Raw genomic sequence first — 14406 nt, 5'->3', positions numbered from 1 at the left:
AGTTATGTTACATTTTACAGGGAATATTTTCAGATTTTCTTATACCTATTGTCAATAGAATCATTTGGAATTAATGGTCGGTGAAATAAAATTTGTTCTTGCATTTATTTTTGTCTTCTTTTGTTGTTGTTGTTGTTGTTGTTGTTAATTCGGCTTCTATCATGCCCGTCCCTGGCTGGGCCAGGCTCGGGGCAGCTCACAACATGTTTCAGTGGTTAAAACAAGTTATATCGCAACATGAAAAACTTTCCTCTAGATATGTCTTTGGATGAATTATGAAAATCCATTAGGGCAGTTGATTTGGTAAAAACCAAACCAAAAAAATACTGAATAAATGCCAATTCAGTAAATTTCTGGTTCAGGTATACCGAATCAGCAAAATCCGGAAGGTTGGCAAAGCCGAATTTGCCATTCCTGAATATCCCGCTTTCTGCGGCTCCTGCAAAGGCATTTTTGCAGGTAGAGGTCCCAATTTTTCAGGGTAGCTAGAAGGGACTCTCCTTGCAGGAACTCCCAAATTTGGTAATGATTGGGTCAGAGGGTCTGGAGTTATGGGATCTGGAAGGGGCTGCTCCATCCTCCTCCATTGCAATGCATTGGAAAAGTGGCTGTGTTCAGACTCTTTAATGTGACCTTACCAATGTATCTCAACGGGGAAGCTGGGCTTTAAACGGTGGGAAAGTTCACCCTGCACCTCCATAGAGACAAAGTGTATCACACAGTATCTCTATGGAGGCACTAGGTGAACTTTCCCACCCACCGTTTAAAGCCCGGCTTCCCCATTGAGATACATTAGATCAGATTAAAGAGTCACACAGTCACTTTGCCAATGCATTTCCATGGGGAGGATGGGGGCAACCCCTTCCAGACCCCATAACTTAGGACCCCCTGACCCAATCTTCACCAGACTTGGTGGTTCTTGCAAGGAGAGTCCCTTCAAGCTACCCTGAAATTTTGGGACCTGCAAAAATGCCGCCCCCCACCCCAAGCAACAGAAAGCTGCAAATGTGTTTAAATGGTTTTAAATGGCCGAATTATTCAGGATTCCCAAATTTAAACCCAAATTCCTAACTATACTGGTATAGGGGAATTTGGGGTTCGGGATTTCCCGGAAAAAAAGGCCATTTAAACCCAAATCTGAATTATACCGATTTTTTAAAAAATTCAACAGCCCTAGAATCCATCACTGTGATTGGGATGCCTTTTTTCTGGGCTCTTTTCTAATAGAGACCGGCCCACTCTTTTGACCTCACCAAGTTGAATGCATGAGGCTGCCTTTTACTGAGTCAGATCATTGGTCTATCAAGATGGGTACTGCCCACTTTGACTGGAAACAGTTCTTCAAGGTCGCAAGTAGATGTGATTTGACATCACGTCTTACCTGACCCTTTTAAGTGGAAGTGCCAGAGACTGAACCTAGGATTTTCTGCCTGCAAAGCATATAGTCTATCAATGAGCCTGCTAGATTTAATGTAAGAAACTAAAAGCCATCCTGGATCAGGCCAGATGTTCCTCTAGTCTATCATCCTCCCTCCCCCCACCATATCCAACTAAATGCTTTCAAAATGCCCATCAGCAAGGAAGAGGACACTAAGTAGGGTTGTCAGGTCCCTCTTCACCACTGGTGAGAGTTTTTTTTTGGTGGAGCCTGAGGAGGGTGGGGTTTGGGGAAGGGAGGGACTTCAATGCCATAGAATCCAACTGTCAAAGCAGCCATTTTCACCAGGTGAACTGATCTCAATAGTCTGGAGATCAGTTGTAATAGCAGATCTCCAGCTAGTACCTGGAAGTTGGCCACCCTACTGCAGACTGAAGTGGTTAAGCACAGAAGAGTATTACTACCTCTGTGAGCATTATACTGTAGCTGTTTGTTAACTAGAGCTTAAGAAAGGCACTGAGAAATGATGTTGGTGAACGAGAGCATAAGCCAACATAGCATAGAAGAAGAAGAGTTGTTTTTTATATTCCGACTTTCTCTACCACTTAAGGGAGACTCAGACTGGCTTACAATCACCTTCCCTTCCCCTCCCCACAATACACACCCTGTGAGGTAGGGGGGGTGAGAGAGAATCACTTGCCCAAGGTCACCCAGCAAGCTTCATGTGTAGGAGTGGGGAATCAAACCTGGTTCTCCATTTCAGACTCCACCGCTCCAAACCACTGCTCTTAACCACTACACCATGATGGCACAATAGTTAGATTGTCAAATTAGATCCAGGGAGACCCAGGGGTGATTCAAGCTCTGACATGTCAGTTCACTAGGGTTGCCACATCCCTCTTAGCAACCCGTGGGAGGTTTTTGGGGTGGAGCCTGAGGAGGGCGGGATTTGGGAAGGGGAGGGACTTCAATGCCATAGAATCCAATTGCCAAAGCGGCCATTTTCTCCATGTGAACTGATCTCTATTCGCTGGAGATCAGTTGTAATAGCAGGAGATCTCCAGCTAGTCCCTGGAGGCTGGCAACCCTGAAGTTCACTGGGTGACCTTGGGACAGCCACACTCTCTCAGCCTAACCTAACTCACAAGGTTGTCATGCAAATGAAACAGAAGATAAAAGAATGGAGTAAATCACTGTGAGTTACCACTGGGGAGAAAAGCAAGTTATAGTTATTTTAATAAATAAATGCCTGGATCATCCTATTGAGTAAACTGAAAAGGACTCCCCTGATCATTGGTAACATTAGACACTTAATGTTTTGTGGTGGCGCTAGAAGAAAAATAACACTTTTTTAAAAAAGTTGTTTGTTATAAGTGTGCTACAGAAACAAGGAAGAACTCAGGACTTATATCTGCGATGTCTGATTATTATAACAAGATAATATTTTCATCCAGACAGGTCATACTTGATTGCCATGATCATAGGACTTATAATGTCACGGGGCCTGTGTTCAGTTGTTTCAAAGTATGAAATTATACTTTGCTTAGAATTGACCAGATGGGAGGATGGAGAGAAACTAACTTTCTTTTCTCTTTTTCTGTAGGAATTAATTTGGGAAACTGGATGGAACTGAAGTGATGAGTTTAAAGAGCAGGGACATCTTGCATATGGAAGACTACATCTGAAATTTCCAGAGAATTATATTGTTCCTTTTTTGGACTATTGTGGGGGCCCTGTGAAGAAGGGATCAATTTGGTGCCTATAACTTAACCAAAAATGAAGGACGACAACTGTTTACATGCTGCCCTTCTCTGCCTGGGAATGCTTAGCTACAGCCTGGCCATAGCAACGGAAAGACTGAACCCTTCAAGACCGTCGCTCCATGGACACCATGAAAAGGGAAAGGAAGGACAAGTTCTCCACCGTTCCAAAAGAGGATGGGTGTGGAATCAATTCTTTGTAATAGAGGAATATACAGGACCAGATCCTGTACTGGTGGGCAGGGTAAGAAACCTTTGATGGCATTTGAATTTGAGTTTGCTTTAGATTTTGCCCCATTAGCAGCCTGAAAACATAGGCTAAAATACAGGGAAGCTCAAGTTCTGGTTGCAGAAATAGATCAGCCTTACTGTGACCCAAACAAATTCATTCTTGAGAGACTGGGAACCCCTGGAAATAGCACTCGTAGGGTTACCAGGTTTGGGTTGGGAAATTCCAGAAGATCTGGTGGTGGAGCCTGGGGAGGGCAGGGTTTGGGGTGAGGAGGAACCTCAGCAGGGTTATGATGCATAGTCTCCACCCCTCTGAAGCTGCCATTTTTTCCAGGGGAACTGATCTGTGTAGTCTGGAGTTGGGTTGTAATTCCAGGAGAATTCCAGGCCCCGCCTGGTGTTTGGCAACCCTAAACCCGTAGCCTATTTCTACTGCTAAAAAAATTAACAAAAAAACTAAACAAAAGAAAAATATATAGGGCAAGATATAGCTCACAAATAGTGGCTGAATGCTTATTTTCTAAATACCTCCATTTGTCCAGGTTCTAATGTGCCCTTCCAAAATTGGATATATTGAATGTCAAATCAGGTGAGAAACTGAATGATTGGATCTCAAGTATTTTTATTACCTTGTAAAAAGTCCCAATTCAGGCTGGGACAGTGACAGAAATGGAAGGTAGTTAACTCATCTGCCCCATACCTTTTTAATGACTTGTTAGGGGAACCATGCATGTTGCCTCTATCATGTTAGTATGTGTCAGTATGGGGGGCCAAATTCCAGGGGGCCCTAATCATGGGGCCTATGGATCTGGGAAAGTCAAATCATAAGTCTGCTTTGTATGGGTTGGATCTGTGTGGTGTGTATGTTTCTCCTAATGGGACAAAATATAGCAGCTTTGAGGGAAGTAGTCTCATTTCTTCTCAGAGCAGTCCCAATCCAAACTCAGGGCCTCTTGTAGCTTCAGTTTACCAAAAACTAGAGATGTGAGCGTGGATTTCTTAGCATCTTCTGTAATTTGATCCTGAGTGCCCTCCTGTTGCATGAGCAAGCCCAGGCTCAATCCACCACTTCTTAGAATACTTTAGGACAGTTACAGTGGCGTCACTTGACATCTTGTGAAGGACACTAACAGGTCTTAGTTGAAGGGTCCTCAGAATATCAACACACATAGAGGGGGAACAGACACAAGTGTGCTGTTTTCACCTATGCACAATTACTGGCTTGAAGGCTCCTCATGAAGCAAGTTTATCTGCGATGGTAATATTTGAAAAAAGCAGCATCCTTGATTACGTAGATGGAGATTATACATACAGACTCTGCTTTCAAACCCGTGATCACATGCTGGTGGGGGAGGTAGGACCAGTGTGCTTATACCTTCCATACATGCAATGATTTCAGTGTTTGTAGAGGCTCTGTCCTGGATAGCCCAAGCTAGCCCAATCTTGTCAGATCAAAGAAGCTAAATAGGGATTTGCCCTGGTCAGTATTTAGATGGGAGCCCACCAAGGAATACCAGGGTCACTATGAATAGGCAGACAATGGCGAACCACCTCTGAATATCTCTTGCCTTGAAAACCCTACAGCAGGGGTGGGGAACCTTTTTTCCACCAAGGGCCATTTGGATATTTATAACATCATTCGTGGGCCATACAAAATTATCAATTTAAAAATTAGCCGACCAAGCCCCACGGCCCGGGTAGGAAAGGGATAACATAGTTTCTTGGGCGGTCCTAGCAGCTCCATAGCTAACGACTCTTCTGCAAGGGGAAAAAAGGGTTCCTTTTCTCGGCAAAACAAACTCACATCCACCTTGAATAGAGGCTATTCCTGTCCACGGGAGGGGGCGGATCGCCAGTCTTAGATTCTTCTGAGCTAGAGATCTGCCAGGACCCACGAAGGGCCAGACCAAATGATTTCGTGGGCCTTAAACGGCCCCCGGGCCTGACGTTCCCCACCCCTGCCCTACAGGGTCATCATAAGTTGATCCATGGCCTCATTTTCTAAGAATAATGTGGGCCGAGACTGTAGATCTTCAGCTATCTCATAAAGACCTTTCCTACACAGGAGTTCTCTCAGAAAAGCAGATCAGGAGACATCTTTTGTGCCCAACCTAGATTGCTCAGATGTTACCTTCATCACACATTGTACAATCTAGGCTTTAGAAAAAGCTCTGCCTAAATGGTAAGCAATGCTCTTGAGGTTTCTCACAAATTAACCCTCATCTGGGCTGCAATTGATGTTGTTTGACCCAGAATGCAATTCATTTTTAGGGACACACCAGAAAGCACCCTCAAGTGCAACTCTCTTCAAACCAATGGCCTATAACCAGTGTAAAACAGATGTGATGGATCCAGCTCATTGAGTAGCAAGCTCCCATCATTGTATCGGCTTAACCAGGATAAAATATGAGAAAGCAAAGATGGTCCAGTTTTATACATTTCATATTCATACCAATTCATGGAGCCAATGCCTACAGCAATATGAAAGTAAGGAAGCCAAGGAAACAGGACTCACATTTCATTTCATGCGTTAATTGCTTTAGTGCCATTCATTATTACATCACAATGGGCATTAAATATTGACAAAATTGGAAATTAGTTGGAACCCAATGGGTGGTTGCTTTGTTGCTATTCCACACATCACAGATCTACGTTTTTTTTGAAAAGCAGCTTACTAAAATAATCATGAATATAAAACCTTTCATAAAAGATATGCTACTTTTTCTCCTCTTAATCTCAACAACTGCTAATCAGCTACATGCATATATTCGAGTGAATTCTGAACTAATCCTCAATGTGCTTTATAATTCGCTCATCAGACAATTTAAAATAGCTTGCTAGTCATATTGGTGGTGGAAAGCACTGTCAAGTCGCAACCGACTTAGTGCAACCCTGTGGGGTTTTCAAGGCAAGAGGCGAACAGAGGTGGTTAGTTTGTCACTGCCTGCCTCTGCATGGTGGCCGTGGACTTCTTGATGGTCTCCCGTCCAGATATTGACCAGGGCTGACCCTGCTTAGTTTCTGAGATCTGAAAAGATCAGGCTAGCCACAGAAATGTCTGAAGATGCCATAGAACTGTAGATTGACAGACAGAGATAGATTTTGGCAGGCAAGAAAAAGAATGTCACTCATTTCACACTGTTTTTGTTCCATAATTATGTGACATCAAGCATTCCATTCTGTATTTTTCCAATGATCCACTTCTGTTCCAGAGCATGGGAATGGGTCAAAACTAAATTGGCCATGTCCATTGATTTTCCCTCCCCAATGCAGACCCCTCCTCATGTCATTCCTTGGGGCTCCCCATCCCCCCTAGTAACAGCATTTCATGAAGTCCAGTGACCTGCAGTGGGAAGGGGAAGGCAGGAAATTGCATTATGTTGATTAAAAACCTAGTCTGGATCCAACCTACGGTCAGTTCATATTGGAGTGAGACATTCCAAGCCAGTGTGGCATAGTGGTTAAGAGCAGTGGTTTGGAGAGGTGGAGTCTGATCTGGAGAACCGGGTTTAATTCTCCACTCCTCCACATGAGTGGCAGACTCTAATCTGGTGAACCGGGTTGGTTTCACCACTCTTCCACACGAAGCCTGCTGGGTGACCTTGGGCTAGTCACAGTTCTCTTAAAGCTCTCTCAGCCCCACCTACCTCACAGGGTGTCTTTTGTGGGGAGGGGAAGGGAAGGTGATTGTAAGCCAGTTTGATTCTCCCTTAAGTGGTAAAGTTGGCATATAAAAATCAACTTTTCTTCTTCTTCTTCAAGGTGCATGGCTATTGGAGAAGAAATCAGAATCCTTGTTAGAACCCATCCCAAATAATTATCACTTTCAAGTCAGTATTAACCAGCTGTAATTATTGGCTTTTGAAACAGTAGTGGATTTATTACAGTCCTTAGACCAAACCTAATTTTTTTGCAGTTACATTGCTTAAGCTTTTGAAATAACCAGTGTATGTTTTGCATTTCACAGCTTCATTCCGATATCGATTCTGGCGATGGGAACATTAAATACATTCTCTCAGGTGAAGGAGCTGGGATCATTTTTGTTATTGACGACAAATCAGGGAACATCCATGCAACAAAGACACTGGATCGGGAAGAAAGAGCTCAGTACACTTTAACAGCCCAAGCTGTGGACAGGAATACCAACCGACCCCTGGAACCACCCTCTGAATTCATTGTGAAGGTTCAAGATATTAACGACAACCCCCCTGAATTCTTGCATGAAAACTACCACGCCAATGTACCAGAGAGATCCAACGTAGGTATGTACCCAAAAATGCATTACAGATTTCATGATAAGTTAGGAAGTGAGGTCCAGGGATAATTCCTGTGTCACATGAACACATGAAGCTGCCTTATACTGAATCAGACCCTTGGTCCATCGAAGTCAGTATTATCTACTTAGACCGGCAGCTGCTCTCCAGGGTCTCAGGCAGAGGTCTTTCACATCACCTACTTGCCTAGTCCCTTCAACTGGAGATGCTGGGGATTGAACCTGAAACCTTCTGCATGCCAAGCAGATGTTCTACCACTGAGCCACAGCCCCTTGATCACTCATTATATACATTCCATTTAATGGGTGTAGTATTGCTGCTACATCTTGCTGATAAACCTCGATCCTATTTTGCCTCGGGGACAAGCTTCTTCCACATCCGAATGTGCGCACACGTGAGCTGTCATGCTCCACTCACCAAATTGAGACAGATACTATGCAAATTTATAAGTATACCTACCAAGGATACAAAAACTTGCATCCTTGAAAGATCAAAGAAAGCATCTTTTTTGGTAACCTGACAGTTGCCTCATTCCAGGATTTAACTTTGTTGTCTTCTAAGGCAATAGTAAAACATCTCAGGGAGAGACACAGGAAACATGTCACTCATATCTCTGTCTTCCCTTGTTGGTTGTAAGCATGGGAAAGTGGAGTAGGCTTGTCTCTCGTTAAAGAAACTGGACAGGGTGTAGCTTATTTTCCTTTGCATGCCCAGGTTTGCAAGGGCTGGAGACTTACCCTTTAAAAAAAAATGAAAGCTGGAATCCAGGTGAGCAAATTGAATGGCCACCAGGTGGCATGCCCAGGATTCAGTCCTTACACAAGCAAGCCATGTGGCATTCCTAACACATATGCAATAGTTGAGGTCTTCAGGTTGCAGCCCTATCCTATTACTAACCACCTGGTGGTGGCTTGGAGTTCTCTCAGAATTACAACGGATCTCCAAACTGCAGCGATCAGGTCTCTTGGAGGAAATGGCAGCTGTGGAAGGTGGACTTTATGGTATTCTACAGAGTCTTGGAGAAATTTAAGTCTTTCTCCAGTCACTGCCTCCAAATCTACATGACGTTCCCAAGCCAGAGGTACTAGCTGGAGATCTCCTACTATTACAATTGATCTCCAGCCGATAGAGATCAGTTCACGTGGAGAAAATGGCCACTGTGGCATTTGGACTGTATACCATTGAAGTCCCTGCCCTGCCCAAACCCTGCTTTCCTCAGTTTCCACCTCAAAAACCTCCTGTCGGTAGCGAAGAGGGACCTGCCAACACTAAGAGTTGGCAACCCAGGCCACATTTTTTAAACAAATCTGGCTCAGAACATCCATTGCAATCTAGAAAGTCTCTGGTAGAAATTTTATTTCTACCATTTCTGGTATTTCTCTGTGCAGTCTTAAACAAACCACTTTCTCTCCATCCTAATCATACTGACTTGCTCTATAGGGATATTGCAAGATTGTCCTAAGAATATATGTGTGAAGTTCTTTGAGCAACAATAACAATATAAACTATTGTGTTATCATTGTGTCGGGGGAACTACCGTTCAAATATTCCCAAAGGACAAAAGTGGTACAGGGATTTGTGAATGTTGTGTGCTATAAAATAGGAGCAGTTCCTGGTAAACCAGGACTATTTGGTTCAGTTGAGGACACAGCTGGACCTGGGGTTTAAACTAGGTTCATGTGAGATGACTTCTTCATCCCATGCAAGTTAGGGGCAGGTTTTGACCCCTATCAGTTGTGATGGGGAGAAATGCAAAAACCCATGTCCGAGTGGAAAGCTAATCCCCCACTTAATTTTCACTTCCGATCTTTCCTGATCATCATCATGGTCCTTCCCCATTGTTTGTGCATGCAAAGATTGGTGCGCGCGCACACACATTACATTACATATTTTGCATTTGTCCAAAAACCTAAAGATTCTCATGGGTTTGTAATCCCTAAGTGGGAGCCCTGGATTCTACATGGAGTTGGCCATTAGATGTAGTGATTTAAGGGGAGGGGCTGTGGCTCAGTGGTAGAGCATCTGCTTGGCATGCGGAAGGTCCTAGGTTCAATCCCTGGCATCTCCAGTTAAAGGGACTAGGCAAGTAGGTGATGTGAAAGACCTTCACCTGAGACCCTGCTAGTCTGAGTAGACAGCACTGACTTGATGGACCAAGGGTCTGATTCAGTATAAGGCAGATTCATGTGTTCATGTATATATATTTCATAATTCATACTGGGTGATAAAATGTATGAAATTGGCTGGGTTACATATGAACAGGTTCTGAATGATCCCCCCCACCCACCCATAAACTCAGCCAAAGAAATTTTTCACTTACTTTGGCAATTATCATGCATATAATTTCCAAATACTGGTAAAGGAGGTTTTGTTTTGTTTGTGAGTTGTTTTGCAGGGATGATAGGTATAAATGAATGTCCTAAATAGTGATATTAAGCAGTTGCTAAGGGGAAAAAAAGAGAGAGAGAGAGAGAAATTGTTTAGTGAAATAGAATTTACTGAACTGTGTACTCCAAGAAATTAATTGGTCAGAGATTTCCCATAATCCCTGGCACAGTTGGTAGGTATCCACTGGTGATTTACTAGCAATACCTCTTGTAGGGGAATAACCCTTTAGGTCTAATTTTCTAGTGCCTAATTATGAAATAATCTCCAATTGCCGGGTTTTTGTTTTTGTTTTAATAATGAAAGTGAATTTTGAAATTGTGTTTTTTTGTTTTTTGTTTTTAACAAGCATATTGAATTCTGAAATGGCTCCTTTTCTGGTTTTAGGTACCTCAGTTATTCAGGTGACAGCCTCAGATGCTGATGACCCTACGTATGGAAACAGTGCCAAACTAGTTTACAGCATTCTTGAGGGTCAGCCATATTTCTCCGTGGAAGCACAAACAGGTATTTCTACAAATGAAAAGATTCCAAATGCCTCACTTTCTGGGATGGATGTCTGCTTAACTTGGATGTAGAAGACCTGCTTGGGTCTCACAGATCTTTGCCAGCAAGGGGCACTAGTATATTCTCCCACAGGCCTCAGACAGAGAGGGAAGGAGGTTTCCTTCACTCTGGTTCTTCACCTCTCTCCTGACCCTACTCCTTTCAACTCAAGGAGCCAGTGTCTCATCTCTGCTTGACTTCCTTTTACCTTAGAAGGGCCTAGCTCACCCTCTGCCAGCCTAGGGATGCCAGCCTCCAGATGGGACCAGGGGATCCTCAGGAATTTCAGCTCATCTCCAGATTACAGAGATCAGTTCCCCTGGAGAAAATTGATGCTTTAGAAGGTGGACTCTGAATTCCCTGTCCTTCCCAGGCTGTGTCCCCAAACCTCCAGGAGTTCCCCAACCTGAACTTGACAACCCTACCCCCACTTTGTGCCAGCAGCCAGGGTAGGGTTGCCAGCCTCCAGGTTCTAGCTGGAGATCTCCTGCTCTTACAACTGATCTCCAGCCGATAGAGATCAGTTCACCTGGAGAAAATGGCCACTTTGGCAATTGGACTCTATGGCATTGAAGTCCCTCTGCTCCCCAAACCCCACCCTCCTCAGGCACCGCCCCAAAAACCTCCCACTGGTAGTGAAGAGGGACCTGGCAACCCTAAACCAGGGAGACCTGGCAAGCCTAGGCCAGCCCCTCTGGAGGTTCCTCCCCTTTGGAACTCCCATAGGATCTGAGCAATTCCTGTGGGAAGCTGTTGACGCCATGTCATACAAGCCCTGATGCATATCCTTGTTTCCCCACCCCAGCTCAAGGCTGCATCCCGGTTGTTCATCAGACAGTGGACTGTTAAAGGTCCAGTCCCTGTCAAACATTGGAGCAGCAGGTATTGCCTTAAAGGTACCACGTATGTTGCTGCTTTGGCACATGGACACGGAGAATGGGTCCCTGGCTTCCCTCGGGGTCAGGGAGCCTGGGGGTTGCTCAGGTCCCTGACCCTGGGCAAAAGTCTTTCCAGCTCCATTGACCAACTCAGCCATCTCTTTAAGTGTGTAAAGCTTGGATCCCCCAGAAGCAGAGGTGGGGAGGTACCTTTCTCCCACCTTTCTTCCATCCAATAGGATGGGCATCTTTCTTCTGCCCCACATCTTTCTTCCATCCTCCCCACACTGCCATGAAGGTTGCTTTGGGCCAGCCACCCTCTCTCAGCATATGAAAATGAAATGATGAGGAGAAGGCCATGATTATTGCCCTGATTTCTTTGGAGAAAGGATGGGATAAAAAATGTACTAGATGCATAGATGGAATGCAGGGAAGCATGGGATTCTCAAGAGGTCTCCTAGCCAGGCATGGATAAGAATGAGACCTGCTTAGCTTTGCCAAAGTTGCTACATCATTTCCACTTCAACCATACACTGGGAGAGAAAAATGCCTTCCAATTGCTAAAGGCAATGTTATAATTCAGAGTGAGTGGGTAAGTGATAGACCATCTGTTTTGCATGCAGAATTTCCCATATTTATTTTTATGTATTTGTTTTACACATTTCTCTGCCCCCTTTCCTCCCAATTTCCCAAGGTGCAAAACATTAACACAAATCAATAAAACATTTTCAGACATTAAAAAGCATGTAAACAGAAGGGAGGAGCCTGGTGGCTCAGAGTGGTAAGCTGCGGTACTGCAGTCCAAGCTCTGCTCACGACCTGAGTTCGATCCCGACAGAAGTTGGTTTCAGGTAGCCGGCCCAAGGTTGACTCAGCCTTCCATCCTTCCAGGTTGGTCAAATGAGAACCCAGCTTGCTGGGGGTAAAGGGAAGATGACTGGGGAAGGCACTGGCAAACCACCCCGTAAAGTAAAAGTCTGCCTAGTAATCGTCAGGATGTGATGTCACCCCATGGGTCAGGAATGACCTGGAGCTTCCACAGGGGACCTTTACCTTTAAACAGAAGGGTTTTTTTTAATTTATTTCTTTTTTTTCTTTTTTTTTTGCTGACTTCCCACTTTTGCTGCACATCTCTGCCTCCCTCTCATAATACTCCTAGGGGGAATTTTGCTGACTTCCTCCTTCCACTTCAGACCTCCAACTCTCTTCTTGTGCTGCTCCTGCAAGGTCTTGTGCCCCCCAGGAGTACCACTAGTCGGACACCGGGGGGTGCAGTGGGAGGAGGGAGGCAGAGAAGTCTCATGCTGCTGGCAGAGTCCCACCCTTCCACCATTGGAAGTCACTGCTGCCTCCTAGATAAATGCATCTAGGGCTGGCAGGCTCTCACCAGGGACAGGAGATTCCCCCGCCCCAGGTCCCGCCCTGCCGCTGATTAGCTGGCAATGAATAGAAGCCCAGGCTGGCAATGCGGTGACTTAACATCCAGCGCACACCAGAAGTGATGTCATCACATTGTCAGTAATGGAGGATGCTCTGGTATTTGTGCAAAAGCTCTGGTAAAAATGGCTTCTACCATAGAGTTTTTGTCCAAACACCAGAGCGCGCCACGTCACTGTGATGACATCATTTCTGGTGTGCACCAGAAGTGACTTTCCCTCACTGCTGGTAAGTCCTCCCCAACCCCCACTGGTTTCCAGGAGGGACCTGACAACCCTAAATGTGCCCCATAGTTTGGTATCCCAAATGCCAGACAACCTTCCTGATTTTGTAGTGAAAGCAAAGGCAGAAAAACAGGACATTTATCTGGCTCCAGATCATGCCTAGCTGTCTTTAGCATGAAGATTTTGGCTTCATTTAGACTAGGAGAGGGCCCCCTTGATCGATTGACTTTGCTGGACTTGTAAATGCAGATTTATAGGTACTGTGTCTGGTGCACCGTCATCATGGGGAATCTAGGCCACTGCTGACGCAAGCAAAGCGTGTGACCCGAAGTGAGATTATTAGTGTGGAATGAAGGTGAAAGAATGTTTACTTAGCCCTTTTTCTCCCTCCCTCCCACTCTATATCGGAAGGTATTATTAGAACGGCTCTTCCCAACATGGACAGAGAGGCAAAGGAAGAATATCACGTCGTCATCCAAGCGAAGGACATGGGAGGACACATGGGAGGACTCTCAGGGACGACCAAAGTGACAATAACCCTGACTGACGTCAACGACAACCCGCCAAAATTCCCGCAGAGTAAGTTGCAAGCTCTCTGGTAAATAACGCAGCATCTTTTTGTGCTATTCCTCTGAGAGAGGTCTTTAAGAAACACAGCACACCTGGGATGCCGGGTCGCTAGTTTACCTGTCTTTGTCTCCGAGGGAGGTCCGTAGATCAACACTAGAGTTAGCAAGCATGGAAGTATGTATTACGATCCACACAGGGATGCCATATGAGCCGGTATCTCTGTGTTCAGTTCTCCTGCCCCGTTGCATATCAAATGGCATACTGCTAAAGGTGAGTGGGTTCATGGGAAATTCACAGTGGGATGACACTGGATGAGGGAAGCTAAACGTTACAGGACAGGCGAGACAAAATCAGCTCAGGGATGCAGTTTTCAGTGGCATCGCCGCATCCTTCACAAAATTGTAGACTAAGCCTATCAGTGCAATCCTGTGCAGAGTTACTCCAGTCTAAGCCCATTGAAATGAATGGAGTCACTCTCCTTAGCATTACACTGTAAGAGCCAGTGTGGTGTGGTGGTGAAGGGTGGTGGACTCTAATCTGATGAACTGGGTGGGTTTCCCCACTCCTATACATGCAGACAGCTGGGTGACCTTTGGCTTTTCACAGTTCTCTTTGAGCTCTCTCAGCCTCACCTGCCTCACAAGGTGTCTGTTGTGGGGAGAGGAAGGGAAGGAGATTGTTAGCCAGGTTGATTCTCCTTAAAAAGTAAAGAAAGTTGGCATA

At 44.9% G+C, this 14406-nt stretch overlaps 1 protein-coding gene across 1 annotated transcript in view; it reads left to right on the top strand.

Annotated features, from left to right (window-relative positions):
- Positions 1-3137: 3137 nt before the first annotated feature.
- Positions 3138-14406, top strand: part of CDH11 (cadherin 11) — a 31847-nt gene continuing 20578 nt past the window's right edge. The window contains exons 1-4 of the mRNA XM_056862972.1: positions 3138-3382; positions 7337-7631; positions 10416-10535; positions 13525-13692. Of these exons, the coding sequence (XP_056718950.1) occupies positions 3155-3382; positions 7337-7631; positions 10416-10535; positions 13525-13692 (811 nt within the window). The 5' untranslated portion in view covers positions 3138-3154. The remainder of the gene's footprint in view (positions 3383-7336; positions 7632-10415; positions 10536-13524; positions 13693-14406) is intronic.

This window comes from Euleptes europaea, chromosome 17 (genome assembly GCF_029931775.1).
Source record: "Euleptes europaea isolate rEulEur1 chromosome 17, rEulEur1.hap1, whole genome shotgun sequence".
Lineage (NCBI taxonomy): Eukaryota > Metazoa > Chordata > Lepidosauria > Squamata > Sphaerodactylidae > Euleptes > Euleptes europaea.
Note: the sequence above shows the minus strand (reverse complement) of the source record. Positions and strands in the feature narration are given on the sequence as shown.